The following is a 15924-nucleotide window of genomic DNA, read 5'->3' as shown; positions in this document are numbered from 1 at the left end:
CTTGGTTTACTCTCGGCTTGGTTTTCTAGTGGGGGTTGGGGGCCGTCGTCTTGCCACATACTGTCGCCTCTTTTCGTGCGGCGCAGGCGGAGCCGCTTCAGCTTGCTTTCGGTCTTGGTGTTGCTTCTGCACCGTTAGTCAGCTGTCTTGTGCGTCATTTCACCTCCGGCCTGTTCGTGCGCCGCTTGCACCATCCTGGTCTCTGGTCAGCGTGCTCTGTCTTCTCCTCGGTTGGTAGTGCCCCTTCGGTTCCGGTGTGTTTTTTCGTCGGCTCTTTCCTTTGGGCCTTTGCCTCTGGGGGTCGGTTCGCTGTGTTTTCTTGCTCCTTCGGTTTTAGCGTTTTGGTTGTTTGATGGCAGCAGTCTCCATCTTTTCTGGCGCGGGGTGGGGCTGCTGCCTTCTGGAGGGGTCCAGGGTTTGTTGGTGCTTTGTTGGTTGGGCCGGGGGTGTGTCGTTTTTGTGTTCAGTGGCGGCCCTCTGCTGTTGTTTGCGTGCCACGGCGTTTGGGTCCGGAGCGCGTTTTGCGTTGCTCCGGTTCTGTTCTTCCCGGTTCGCGGGTGATGGTGTCCCGGGTGGTCAGCCGTGTTCTTGCGGCTAAGCTGCCTGTGTTCTTCCCTCATGCCTGTGGCGTTCGTGGCTTCGCTGCTCTCGCTGCCGTCTGGGCGACGTGGCCTTGCAGTCTTTCGGGCATGGATTTTTGGTGTTCGTGCAGGGGCCTTGCTGCTCGTGGTTCTCGTGTTGTTCCCGGGATTTTCGGGGCTGTGGCGCCTTGGGTTGGCGTTTGCTGCCGGTTGTCTCGCCTCCTTGGGGGGTGCGTGGTGTCCGCCTCCCGGTTTTGTCCCTTTGACCTTCCTCTGTGGGTAGTTAGCTCCGGGGAGCCGACGGGGCTCCCCCCAGAAAACCAGCGTTGAATGTAATGAAACGCCATTTTCTGGGTGAGACCCGGAGGCTCCCCGGCAACCCTCCCTCCCTCCGGTCGGCGTTTTTCGCGTGTTTTGACATCCAGCCTCAGAACTGATGGGTGGATAGCCGGCGTGGGAGGTCTGGGGCTCCCCCTTCCCCCTCCCGGGGAGGGGGGAGCTGCGCAGACAGCGGCGCGGTGACGTATGACGTCATACTAGTTTCCGTGTTTTCTGTTGAAGAGTTCTATTCACTAGTTCGGCTTAGGTAGCAATTTTCACCAGAATAGGGGTTTGTTTTGGAATGCTTACCTTTCTGGATGCTTGACCCGGTCGATGGCAGACATAGAATGCTTCCAACCACACGGGGGTTTCTATAGGCCATTGCTCCCCTTGCCTCTCTGAGGGGGCCAGGTTCTGGCTCGTGGTCCCCGGTAGGCCCTAGAACTCCATACACATGACTGATGCCAAAGTCTGACATTAGCATATCAGCCGGTAAAGCTCCGGGGAGCCTCCGGGTCTCACCCAGAAAATGGCGTTTCATTACATTCAACGCTGGTTTTTTTCCCACGGACCTAGAATGTACTGCGCCTGGCCATGTGACCGCATTGTTTACTGTGAACTTGTGCGGCTGAGAGCAATGTCTCAGAATATTAGCCAGAGAAAATCGGATTCAGACAAAAATAGATAAATTCATGATTTCAATGGTTCGTGAAAGCACCCACTGGGAATTCAACAAGTCATGCAGCATCCGCTGGTAACGAATGCCCTACAAGCCATGCTGCACCCTCTGGTAACGAATGCCCTACAAGCCATGCTGCACCCGCCGATGCTGAATTCCCATCAACAAGTTGTGCAGCCTCCGCCGGCAACGAATGCTCTGCAAGCTATGCTGCACCCGCCGATGCTGAATTCCCATCAACAAGTCGTGCAGTCTCCGCTGGCAACGAATGCTCTGCAAGCTATGCTGCACCCGCCGATGCTGAATTCCCATCAACAAGTCGTGCAGTCTCCGCCGGCAACGAATGCTCTACAAGCCATGCTGCACCCGCCGATGCTGAATTCCCATCAACAAGTCGTGCAGTCTCCGCCGGCAACGAATGCTCTGCAAGCTATGCTGCACCCGCCGATGCTGAATTCCCATCAACAAGTCGTGCAGTCTCCGCCGGCAACGAATGCTCTGTAAGATATGCTGCACCCGCCGATGCTGAATTCTCATTGACAAGTCATGGAGCATCCGCCAGCAACGAATGCTCTGCAAGCCAAGTTGCACCCGCTGATGCTGAATTCCCATCAAAAGTCGTGTAGCCTCCACTAACGATATAAAATATGATTGAAAGGCATATAAATTAGTGTAAAAAGTGTTTATAGAGTACAGTATTGTAAGTGTTAATGATTATTTAAGCCTTGACAAAAAGATACTGTACAGTGTAAATATACAGTAGAAATAATTTTCAATTGTGAATTAAAATTACAACTCATGTGAATTAGTAGTAAGGCTAGCTGTTGTTGTTGTTGATATAGATTCAGCTACTCGGAACTAGTTCCAAGTAGCACGGGCTATGGTGAGCCCGTAACTTACCTGGTACAGGAGCGGGGCAAGTAGCCTGAGCTATGGTGAGCCCGTAGTGGACTTACCTGGCACAGGAGCGGTGCTCGAAGGCTAGCTGTTGTGTGAAGTGAATGCCTGAAAATAAGTGTACATACTGCATGTACCTTGTATACAGTACTGTACTGAACAATATAAAACAAGCGCTGCAGATGATGACGTAATCTTCTGCTTTATTAAAAGTAAGTAAATTTACCAATTTTATTATAGTATATCAACATATTATTTTTTTTTTTTCAACAAAAGCTACATATCTATCTCTGCAAATGTATATTCTATCATTAGCAGAGAAAAGGCGAGCTCAAAATATTTCGTCTTAGCTAGATCTCAGTGACAAGGCTTGATCGTCATTGTATGGCCTAGCCGCCACAGCCTGTGTCATAACATTAAAAATACATTACCTGCACTGTTCAGGGTAAAACAAAACACATCTCTAAAATTTTATTGAGATTTTATTGAAAATATTAACAATCACTGATTGATACATGAAATATTTTGCAATACAATGGAATGAACCAATTTTTTCCCACCCATCTGAACTTGATCAGACCGTGTTCACACATCATCCATGCAGCAGCCACCAGCTGGCTTAATCATCGGCGTGGCACTAAATTGGAACGCAATTACACAATGAACTTTATTTAATTTTAGTTATATAGTATATAATATATCCTACCTGAATGTTACTTGAAAAATTACCAGACCTGACTTAACTTCGGAAATAACGGAGCTCCGGAAATAACGACCAGGGTACAGCCCCATATAGGCCGTTAAATTGAGTGGATACTATATAATTATATATATAATTATATATATATATAATGACAGTGTCAGACCACGGAGGAAGAATTGAATAGTGATTTGTAATATATAATATAATGAACATCACTGGTGCAAAAACTGTACCCTGTGGTACTCCACTATTGACTTCTCCAGTCTGATACATTGCCTCTGATTACCACCCTCATTGTTCCACATATGGTATTTTGTCAGTGACATACTAGTGGGGTCTTGTCGTCTCTGGGCACTGTTATTGTTCAGGTTGTTCAATTGGTATTTTGAAATGCTTATTGTTGCTTCAGGGTTGTATATATTTAAGGTTTCATGCTAAACAACAGGATCTTTTAATATATGTGGATATATTACAAAACATTGATAATTAATGAATTAAGAATATGTATAATTTTATAAAATAGTCATATCTACTTCAAGGTGTGGTGATTTTCAACTTTACAATGTCCTCATTGTCCTCATTTAAACACTGTACTGAGTTATTATGTCACGCAAATCATTGTTACCCTCACAGTCTTGTTCATCTTTCATAAAATGCTTCTTATCATTCCTTCCTCACTTCTCATTGAGAACTTTGAATCTCTCAGACATGTATGGAAGTCACAGTCAGAATCTGATTTAGTTCAGATTTCTTTTCTTTCATATATTTCAAGTACTGTTGAATGCAAATGCTTTAGAAATTAAGTGTTATTTTAATTAAAAAATATATGGAGATAAGTGATACAAAGTTTTTTCAGAAAATTATTAAAATTGTTTTATCTTTTTTTTTTATCAAGAACTGGATAATTTAGTGAAATACAGTTATATACGTTTTTCACAGTATCACACTTCCTATAATGGTTATTCCACACATGCGCATTTCCACGTGTGTGTGTGTGCGTGTACATGTACTGTACACATGTGCACATGCAAATGCACACATGCACATACATTTGTGATTGCATGCACAATTCAAATTTGTTATTAGTAATGGAGTATATTTATAAAATGTTGTTATAAAAGACAGGACATGTTTTTTAGGTGGTGGCAATGTGACAGTTTCACGTGTTCAAGAGGTCGATATATCTGGGCTGACGGTGCACCCAGCATGTGTAGTGTCTGTATTGCTTACCAGTCTACGCACTGAGTCTTGGCGTGTCCACAGTAACCAACAAACACCTCTGCCTGCTCAGAGTATCATCATCAATATATCTGGCAAAGTTCTAATGATTCAGAGAGATCATCGCTCTGATGGAGGAAATACAAATGGAAAACTGGTAAGTTAATTATGTTTTTGATTAATTAAACTTTTCTGGGGGGGGGGGCGAATGGTGGCTGAGGTGGCCACCATCCAGCTAGCATGCTGAGGTAACTGCCCCCCCTTCCCCTCCTATTGAGCTACATCAGTCTTAGAAGGTATGATCTATCAGGAACCAGAGCAAGAACCTGGCCCCATCAAAGGAATCAAAGAAAAACAAAAACAAAACCTTCCAGAAATCCGGACCAAAGGGGCCACTGAAAACTGAGCACAAAAAAAAATATGAACCCAGTCCAAGGACCAGGCAGTCTGAGGTGATGAGCAGGCTGGAGGTGAAACAAAGCGCAACGTAGCTTGTAGGACAGGGTTGTAGAAACATCAGCCATGTACTCAAACAAAAGCAATTCTGACAATGCGAACGATGAGAAACGACAGTACAGTATATGGCATTAGATGCCAATCGAGGAAAAGCCAAGAATGAAAGGACAAAACAACCTGATCAGAAACGCACAGAAATTGAGAAAGGAAAAAATAATGGTAGAAAAGACCGCCAAAAAACCTCATACTGTGAGGATGATCGCAGGTGGGATACCACCAAACCAGCTACCTGTTCACCATACAAATGTGGTAAAGACTTGTAAAAAAGGCCAAACGTGTAATGCGGAAGATAAGGCTGAGTCAGCGAGTTACATTACTAGCCCAGCCATCTGATAAAGACAGTGAACCATGAGAGAACAGCCTCATTGGATTCGGATCACCGAGTTTGGAGGAATTCGAACTCTCTGCAGTACCTGCCACACAGCTGTAAACTACTATGCCATGCTGTGAGCCCAATGACCTTAACCAGACTGGTGAGCATTGGTCATGAAGTCCCCAACTGACAGCCGATGCATCCATGAAGACATTCAAGCGAAGGAGGAGGCATGGCATTGAACCCTAAAAAACCCAGAGAGGAAGCTGGTGATGTGTTAGTATTCCACACAACTGAGCTTCTTTCAATGTTTGATATGTACTTTCACATGTAACCCATTGTTGAATGCCACCAAGGTCCTTTTCAATATCATTGTAACTATCTAGCTAGCCAGAGCTTGTAGACAAGGGACATCAACTTGGTAGTGTGTGCGAGCGGTGTTAGTACTCAAATTGTACGACGGTTATCTTCTTGATCTTGAGGTTATCTTGAGATGATTTCGGGGCTTTAGTGTCCCCGCGGCGCGGTCCTCGACCAGGCCTCCACCCCCAGGAAGCAGCCCGTGACAGCTGACTAACACCCAGGTACCTATTTTACTGCTAGGTAACAGGGACATAGGGTGAAAGAAACTCTGCCCATTGTTTCTCGCCGGCGCCCAGGATCGAACCCGGGACCACAGGATCACAAGTCCAGCGTGCTGTCCCCAGACACAGGTAATTACACATCATCTCAAAAACTGGACAAAACTCACTGCAGCTGCGGACAAAATCTGATCAACACAGTCCTCAGAAAAAGCAAAAGCAGAGGACAAAAGATAGAAGCTGAAAGAAGAAGCAGGGCCAATGCCAACTCCAAGGAAGAAGCCAGCATAGCTTACTGACACACTAAAAACAGGGTGAAAAAATAAAGAAACTTCCTCCAGAGGATTGGGGCATACAGCTTAAGCAAGGCAGATGAAGCTGAAGCAGCCGAAACCAAAACTCCAGCACGAGGCACCTCATCAAATGACCCCACATCCTCCACAAGCCAATCAGAAGACAGCTCGTGCAGGCACAAGAACCGCACAACAGAAGCCAAGTGCGTACAAGTCAGAGAATGGTCAGCAACCACGGCAGCCGAAAGAAAAGGAACTTTAACATGCAGCTGCACAAAACCCAGAACACGGTGAAGGGCAGGAGTGAAAAGGCACGAATTGAGGGACACGAGAGCCCCTCAGAAAAACCTGCAACACAGGAGACACCTCCCACCAATCCAGCGCACAGGTATGGCAAAAGCCACACCAGGCCCCCAGCGAAAACAAAGGACAGTCTACTAGCCAGAAAAAACTCCAGAACCTTGTAACACACGCAATGCAGGGAAGAAGACCCGAACTCAAATAAGGCCGAGTCCATAATCTAGACATAAACCGGGTCACACAGGAGATAATCACCAAGTGCCTCCCGAGGCTCTGCCGGGATAACACGGGAGGAAAGAAACCTCTGGACAGACGAACCCGAAGCGTTAAAAGGCACCCGGAAATGAACCCTGGGCAAAACCCCAGGGTTTTGGAGTTTTGCCCACCTAACTCACTCATACATGGAAGGGGGATAAGAAACCCTCTTCCTCCAACAGAAGACCCTGTGGAGAAGGCACTAGGGCCCATGAAGGGTCAAGGGAGCCCAAGAGCTCCAATCGAACTTCCACCAAGCTCCTGGTAAGGGTCCTGGGGAAGAGCACTCACGCACGCCTACCACCTGGGAAGAAAAGATGGAGCCCAAGGGAAAAGCTTCAAAAGAGGGAGTTAGCTGGGAAGTCTTGGCAGCTCCAGCGGGAAAGAGCAGCTCAACTGCCTCCACATCCGAATGGGAAGAGGCAGGCCCTGGATCAGCCCAAACCACATCTCGAGCTAAGCCCTGCCCCGAGTCCGAATCTCAAAAGACATTTTGGATGAAGATGCAGGGTTGGGGGCAAGGAGAGGGTGAACCAAATGCATTGAGGAGGAAAGAAGGGATGTGGATGGTCGCATCGCCCACCACCCCCAACGGCAAGTCCCTAAAACATAAACAGGGCAGATCCATGGCAACCAAATGGGCACACAACCTGGAACATTGCAACACTGAAAACCGACGATGCAGAGCACATGCTGCTTGATACCTCTGGACTTCCATAGAATGGGTGAGAATAAGCATATGAGGATAACAAGTCTCACATGACTCTGGGTTGTAGGTGTCACCGAACTAACAAGCAGCATGGCGGAGACAAAGTCTGAATGTCACTGAGAGGCACTGGTGACGAACAACCCTCAAATTCGCACAAAACGAGAGCGGGTTCAGAAGAGATATCCATAGTACAACCCAGCTCGCGCAGGTTTTCCGGGGCCTACAGGGTGAATGAGCCTTGCAGGAAGACCAGGCACTGGGGTCTACAATGGTTTGTGGACCATTGCTCCCTACACCTCTCCGAGGGGACTAAGTTCTGGCACGTTGTCTCTGGTAGGCAAAACGAACTCCGCAACTGATGACTCCAAGTAGTATTGCGCTGATCAGTGTATGATCAGGACTGCCCAGCCAGGCAGTCCAGAAACTGGCATTTCATATATGCTGGTTTTCAGAGTGATTTCTGATCCACTGCTCCTTGTGGCAATATGAAGAGACCATGTTTTCACTTATGGTCTCTGGTAGGCTTTTAAGATTTGCAAGGACCTGGTGTGATGCGAATTGTGTAGAGCTATCCAAGATGTAGCAACAATAAGCCACCAAAGGGCTCTCACCAAAAGAGGCGTTTTCAATACATTCAAGGCTGTTTTATTTTTTCCAACAGTTCAGAATTGGGTTTAACCAATGGTTCTCTTACAGGATAGTTGTGCTTTAAAATGACACATGACTAAAATATGAATGTTTAATTTTCAATTTAGATAATTTTTATAGTAATAGATTTGTTATTTGGCTCTGTATTCAGTTCCAGTGTGCTCAGATGACACCAATTGTCTTGGCTTCAAGCTGTGAGGCTTTATGGTGTAGCAGTTCTGCAGTTAGCCATAAACCGCACCTGAGCCATGCTCTCTGGTTACACTGTGGTGTTCATGGCACCCGTGCTTGGTTACCACTGTTTCCAAATTCTGCTGACAAATCTCACACGTTCATGGCCAGAAGAATTATGTTGCCCTTCACTCCGTCCATTTACCCTTTAGGTGAGTAAAGTTTATTTATATATGCTGGGTAATTACCTAAGTGTTGTTATAGGATGAGAGCTATGCTCGTGGTGTCCCATTTTCCAATTACTCTTTGTCGTATAATGCTTTGAAACTACTGACGGTTTTGGCCTCCTCCACCTTCTCATTTAGTTTGTTCCAACCTTCTATCACTCTGTTTGCTAAAGAAAACTTTTTAACATTTTTTGGCACCTTTCTTTCCTTCCTTCGCTTGAATCTGTGACCTCTTTATGTGTGAAGTACTGTAGCTTGTTTCAGAAATTCATCTTTGTCAGTTTGGTCAATTCCTGTTATTATTTTGTAAGTTGTGATCATATCACCTCTTTTTCTTCTATCTTTTTGTTTTGGCATTTTTAATGCTTCTAGTCTCTCCTCGTAACTCTTGTTTTTTGGTTTCGGAAGCCATTTTGTAACATGCCGTTGCACCTTTTCCAATTTCCATATGTGCTTCTTGAGATTTGGTCACCATGCAACAACTTGTGTGTGTTGTGTTTGTATTTATGTATGTGTGTTTACTCACCTATTTGTACTCGCCTATTTGTGCCTGCAGGATCGAGCATTGACTCTTGGATCCCGCCATTCTAGCTACCGGTTGTGTATAGCAGTGACTCGTGTTGTAATTTCCCAGTCATATCTATTAAAATTATGAATAGAGTTTGCTTTCACAACCTACTCCTTAACCCTTAGATCAGACAATACATACATATATGATTTGACATAAATAATTTAACATTAGTTTTTAAAACTTGCACAAACACTTTCCAATTTTTTTTTTTTTTTTTTTTTTTTGCATAATCAACTAGGCAAATGCTCCAACTTTGTCTAAATGATCACAGCATAATTTGAAAAACAAGAGAATCAAAATTAATTTTAAAATTGAATATTGGAAACTTCAGATTTTCAATTCATAATAAAAAAATTAACTATCATCAATTTTTCATTTAATGTTGTTATTCTCTCAGAAAAGCATATGATCTTCATTTTCATCAAATTAGAGTATAGGTTTTCAGCATAAATTACTGTAAAAAAATCGTCAATAGGGTACTTGAAATATGCGGCAAATTTAGACCCCCAAAAATTATAACGCAAAATGTATAAAGTTTATGAAAAATCCATTCTGAGGGGATTGTAGAACAGACAGCTGAGCACACAATATGTCAAAATAGTGAGAATCAGTCAAAAACTGGAATTTTAGAAGCCACTCAAAGTTGGAACTCTGGTGTCGGAGATAATTGAAGTTATCAACAATGAATAATGGTAGTTTTAATTTGTTAATTTAATTGTATGCTTTAATAAACATTGTTTGGCATTCGTGCTCGAATATGTGAAAGTTGTAGGTCAATGTGTGTTGAAATGAAGTCAAGAAAAAATAACCCCCAAAACACAAAATGTAGGGATAATTATAATAATTATAATGATTTAGGGGATATATTTAGGGTATACTTTATAAGAAGTGAAAAATCCCTAATATGGATCCCAAATCATCTTTATTTTCCTGTTCGCCCCTTGTTCGTTGACATTTCTCTCCGCCCGCTGTTACTGTTGCATTGGCTACGTTGTGATTGCCACGCCAACAATAATATTTGCAATAAAACAGGCTATTTGCAATAAGAGCAATAAAGGATTTAATGGCACCAAGAACTAGACTAACAACAATTTTGTATATACAAACATTAGTTTTTTTACTAATTTTACTTTTACCCCACACCTTTACACCTGATTGTGCAGGTGTGGGGCGCTGATTGTACAGGTGTGGGGCGCTGATTGTACAGGTGTGGGGCGCTGATTGTACAGGTATGGGTCGCTGATTATAAAGGTATGGGGCGCTGATTGTGCAGGTGTGGGGCGCTGATTGTACAGGTGTTGGGCGCTGAATGTACAGTTTTGGGAGCAAATAGCCTGTTTTATTGCAAATATTATTGTTGGCGTGGCAATCACAACGTAGCCAATGCAACAGTAACAGCGGGCGGAGAGAAATGTCAACGAACAAGGGGCGAACAGGAAAATAACAACCTAAAGAAACAAAGAAAATAAAGTTTGAAATCAGAAAAAATCAGCCCCCAAAAAATAAAAGTTCCAAGTTTTGCGAGTTGTGACTGATTTATTTGTTGACCAATTTCATTCTATCTTCACATAGTTAAGGAAACATATGCACTCTCCAGGATGTTAAGGTTACAACAAAATCAGATAATAAACAAAGGAGAAAAAAAAATAAAATCTTAAGAAAAAAAATAATTGCAATTTTTTTTTTTTTTTTGGGGGGGGGGGACATTGATGAAAGTAACATATACAGTATTAACATTGGACAATGTATTTATATGATATATAACAAAATAGAGCATATTAACATAGTTATTCATTATTATTTGTGTTATTATGTATTACTCAGCAATGATATAAAGGCACCAACTCCATATCCACTTTGTAGACACTTCCTACTACTATTCTTTTTCTTTGAACGTCGGACAGGTGCTTGCATCTATTTATTTTTGCATTATCCTTCAGTTCCAGTTATTAGAAGCTGTTCTTATCAACATAACGTTCTTATTTTTTTAAAATTTGTCAATACTCTAACGCTAAAAGAAAACTTTCTAACATCTCAGTGACTCATCTGAGTTTCTAGCTTCCACCCCTTATCCCCCCTTGTTTTGTTAGTATTCAGTGTGAACATTTTGTCTCTTTCCACTGTCAATCCTCTAAGTAGTTTGTTTCTATTATGTCCCCCTCTCTCTCCCTCCTTTCTTCTAGTGTCGTCAAATTTAGTTCCTTCAGTTGCTCTTCATACCCCATCCCTCTTAACTCTTGAACGAGCCTCGTTGCAAACTAATGAAGCTTTTTCCAGTCTCCTTATGTGTTTCTTCAGGTGGGGATTTCATGATGGGGTGGCATACTCTAAGACTGGTCTCACATAGGCAGCATAAAGCCCCCTAAATTCCCCCTTACTTTGGTTTCTGAATGATGTTCTATTTTTTGCCATCGTAGAGTACACTGCTGTCATTATTCTATTAATATGTGCCTCAGGAGTTAGATTAGATGTTATGTCCACTCCCAGGTCTCTTTCTCGAATCGTCACAGGTAGGTAGTTTCTCTTCATTGTGTACTGTCCCTTTGGTCTACTGTCACTTAATTCCATTTCCATAACCTTACATTTGCTCATGTTTAACTCCAGTAGTCATTTCTCTGACCATCTCTGCAACCAGTTCAAGTCCTCTAGGAAGATCCTACCTCATCTGTCACAACTCATCTTATTTTGACTTATCCATGAACATCTACATAAAGGACTTTACTCCTGTATACATGTCATTTACGTATATTAGAAATAGAAATGGTCTCAGCATCGATCCTTGAGGTACTCCACTCGTTACTGTTTGCCAGTCGAACTTCTTGCCCCATACCATTACTCTCTGGCTCCTTCCTGTTAGGTAGTTTCTTACCCATGCTAGGGTTTTTCCGCTTACTCCTGCCTGCCTCTAAAGTTTGAAGAGCAGTCTCCTTGTGTGGTACTGTATCAAAGGTTTTTTAGCAGTCCAGAAATATGCAGTTTGTCCATCCTTCCTTGTCCTGCCTTATTTTTCTTACTTTATCATATAATTCCAAAAGGTTAATTACGCATGATTTTCCTTCCCTGAACCCATGTTGGTGTTTGTTTACAAACCTAATGGGTGTGTAACCAGTCTTAACACTTTCGCGCGCCCTGGGAAGGTAAAAAAAAAAGCGGTATGTGCACGCGGCGTTTTTGCCGCGTAAGCGTAAAAACAAAAATGTGTATACTCTTTTTACTCTCCTGACCTTAGTTCTCGAGCTACGTATTTCATTTTGGTACCAACGTGTTCGCAATAAAATTCTCTAGAAGAACATCAGTAAAAAAAGTCACGAAACGTATAGGGATACCAGCACCAAATAAATAACTACGAAGATGACTCGCAGTGAGCGCCCAACAGCAACAAAATGTTTTTACTCTTGGGATTGTTATCACCTCCACACTTGTCCTACAGCGTTAATTTTGGTATCAATGGACTCGCAATGAAATTCCCAACACGGTGATATGAATATAAATGTAGAATAATGATTGCGGCCCACCCGCAAGAGTGTGGGAAGTGGTGAAATTGTTACCCGCTATCGGTGACGGGACGACACATGTGCAATACGGCGCTTTGAAAGCTTATACTTATTTCACTCTCCTGACATTATTATTCTATGTACGTCATTCATTTTTGTGTCAATGTGTTCGCAATAGAATGTTCTATGAGCCCGTAGGTAAAAAAGATCAACAAAGCGTAAGATAGAATAGCGCCAAATATAAAACAACGCTGGAACATATCAGTGAGAGTCAAACACACACGAAATGTTTTTACTTTTGTTATGTTTGTCAAGTTTATACTTGTTGCACACAGTTATTTTTGGTTGTACATTGATCGGAATAAAATTCCCTAAACAGACATATGCATATAATACATGATATGGGGGAAGCATTACCAGTATAAACGGCTAAAGTCACCCACCTGCAACCCGTTTGGGACACTCATGCAGACACGCTACACCCAAAAAAAAATCTATGAAGGTTCGAGTCTACTTATGGCAGTTTGTGATACAGTGTTCATTCTGGTATCAAAATACAAAATACATTACCAGTATAAACGGCTAAAGTCACCCATCTGCAACCCGTTTGGGACACTCATGCAGACACACGCTACACCCAAAAAAAAATCTATGAAGGTTCGAGTCTACTTATGGCAGTTTATGTGATACAGTGTTCATTCTGGTATCAAAATACTCGTTTCAGTTTGTAGTTCATGCGATTTTCAGAATCAACTGAATCGCTGGAGGTTCAACATTTGAGTCAGAGTCATCTGACAAAACCGTCTCGTCAAATGGCAGTGTGCCAGACATCTCGAGTTCTGATTCGGTTGCTGCTTCAGCTTGAGGTGTTGAAGTGAACAAGGGCCGCCTCACACCAGATGGTCCAGGAGTTTGCATGGCGTCAGCATAGGCAGGACCTGTGTCATCATTTATGTCTGGAGCGTGCCGCAAGTGTTGAGATACTGTTGCTGTTTGAGGCCAATCTTCCGGGTCCCAGCACAATAGGGCCTAATTTGCCACCTCGTGGAACTGTAGCAATGTTAGCTTTTTTTGATCAGTTGTGTTGTATTTGTACAAAACAAAGGCATTATGCAAAGCCATTTGCAGGAAATAAAACGTTATCTTTTAGGTCCACTTGTGAGTTTTCCGGGTAAAATGGTAATACCATTTGATCGAAGTGGTCCACACCTTTCATGAACTTATTGTAGCAGCCTAGTGGTGAGAAAGAGAGCCTCATGGCGCGCAGTTTGAAACAAACTCAAAGTAAATCGGATTAAAATTGAATTTTATACAAATATTTTTTTCAGGACATCATTTTATGTCCACATCGCGGAAGCGGGTAGGCGAAACAGGACTCAAGGCGATGTCCTGATCCGCGCAAAGTGTTAACCTGATTATTCTTTAAAGTAATTTGCAGGGGATGCTTGTCATTGATAAAGGTCTGTAGTTAAGTTTCCTCTTCCTTATCTCCTTTCTTGAAAATTGGTACTACATTTGCCTTCTTCTTGAGGTTATCTATCTTGAGATGATTTCGAGGCTTAGCGTCCCTGCGGCCCGGTCCTCCTTGTTACCCCCCCCCCTTCCAAGAAGCAGCCCGGAGCAGCTGTCTAACTCCTAGATACTAGGTACTCTGGGTTTTGCTAGCCAAAACCAGACCTCAATGGAGGTCTGGTTTTGGCTGCCTTGCTGAAGCTGTTTGCGCCGATCCTCCAGGAGGTGGTATCCATGTTTTTTACCTCTCTACGTGCATGTCGGCATGCCATCCTTGTTCTTTCTCTAGATTCGGCTTGGGCCGTGGCTCTGCAGTCTTTGTCTTCGTTCTGTCCTCTGTTAATTCCGGAGGATTATGTTGCCCAGTTTTTATCGGCAGCTTCTGCTAGTTGCAGCCACATTTCTGATTTGTTGGTACTCTGGGGAATGGAAGGAGGGGGAGTGGGGGGCTCTCACTCTTGGGCGGTCGTGCCAGGGCTCGGGTTTCGGTAGGTCGAGGTGGGCCTATGATGCCAGTTTTTGAGCCGGTGTGTCCTCCGACGCCTTCTTTGTCTAGTTAGTGTGGTGGTCACTCTGTGCAGAAATCAGCTTCTCTGAGGTTGCGTCGGCCCTTTCGGGGGTCGCTCCATTGTCGGGGCAATGGGGGAGGGGGGTGCTGGCTCTGTTTGCCCACATTTGGTCCCACAATTCGTGGGCTTTTTGGGTTTTCTCTTCCAGCCTTTGGTGATGTTGAACAGCTCCTCCTCCTGTTGGAGGGTCTGGGCTGGTTGGGCAGGCTTCTTCCCCGTCTCTCTGTCGGGTCATCTTGGGAGTGGTTGAAATGACTTCGTCTTTCAAGTAGGTTTCCCGCTTGTTTCCGGTTAAGAAATGGGCCTGGTGCAGATCTTCGGGTGTGAGAGTATGGTCTCTCAAGATTCTCCCACATTTGATTTGAATGGCTCATTGCAGTGCACAGTGCACCTAGCTGTGCACAAGGCCCCCTTCTCTTTTTACACCTGTATGGTAAACTGTCATGTCAGGTGTTATAGAAAGCCTACATGCCCAGGAATACACCAATCATATGGAGGCAGCCATATGTCCAGGCAGAAAGTAGATAAAGGGAAATTTAGCAATTGTGCCATAGCAAATGTGAGTCAGAAAGTACACAGCTTGAAGGTGCAGGCATGAGAAGAGAAGGGACGCCAGCGAGGCGAGAGACACGCATGACCTCTGGGGTCAGCCTCAACCAGCGTGACGAAGAACAGTGACGTAGTTGTGGCGTGGTCATCACATCACACTTCTATCCATTGTGTAAGAATCAATATTATTGGTTCCGGCACCTGCTTTGCAACGCCATTGGTCAGTTTGTAGACCTGGTGTTTGTACCCAGGAGAGCCATGCAACTTGCTTGCACCATTATTCTTGTAAGGAAATTTGTATGTGGTGGACATATCGTTCTAACCTATTGGCCAATATAGTAAAACACATCAGCTGTTCCTTCCCATCAAGTTAACTCTTCATATTTATCAATATACCAGTGCTCGCCGGAAATCGCGACTGTAAATATATAATGTTTTAAAAATCTTCAAAAGTGACACAAGTCTTTAAACACCAAAACGAAACAGACTAGTATCAAGTTACACTGGTATCAAGTAATATCTGTGAGATCGAGATCGTCTGTTAGTAACTCAGTGGTCTAGAGTGAACTAAGTGCCGCCACCTAAGTAATCTGTGTGTGATTTTACCGTAGTGTACCTGCATGGTACAATTTAACTGTAGCCTCTGCTGCTACTACTTACTCCAGAGCGCGTAGCCGGCTGCCGTCAGCCGACATCAACCGCCACCTGCCCTGCCTCACAGTACTGTACTTTGTGACGTCACCGCCTGTAACACCCTTACTCACGTGCCAGTGCAATCATTAGCATCTGTGATTGTTATTGACATACAGTACATCCT

General features: G+C 43.7%; 1 protein-coding gene across 4 annotated transcripts in view; it reads left to right on the top strand.

Moving 5' to 3' along the window:
• The window catches only part of Rich (Guanine nucleotide exchange factor subunit Rich), a 567547-nt gene that overhangs the window by 258655 nt on the left and 292968 nt on the right, over window positions 1-15924 (top strand). For all 4 annotated transcript variants that reach the window (XM_069303165.1, XM_069303164.1, XM_069303162.1 and 1 more), the window contains 2 exons: window positions 4321-4556; window positions 8166-8397. In XM_069303165.1, the coding sequence (XP_069159266.1) occupies window positions 4321-4556; window positions 8166-8397 (468 nt within the window). The remainder of the gene's footprint in view (window positions 1-4320; window positions 4557-8165; window positions 8398-15924) is intronic.

The sequence above is a fragment of the Procambarus clarkii genome, chromosome 49 (assembly GCF_040958095.1).
Source record: "Procambarus clarkii isolate CNS0578487 chromosome 49, FALCON_Pclarkii_2.0, whole genome shotgun sequence".
Classification (NCBI taxonomy): Eukaryota; Metazoa; Arthropoda; class Malacostraca; order Decapoda; family Cambaridae; genus Procambarus; species Procambarus clarkii.
This window is presented reverse-complemented; position numbering and strand designations above follow the sequence as displayed.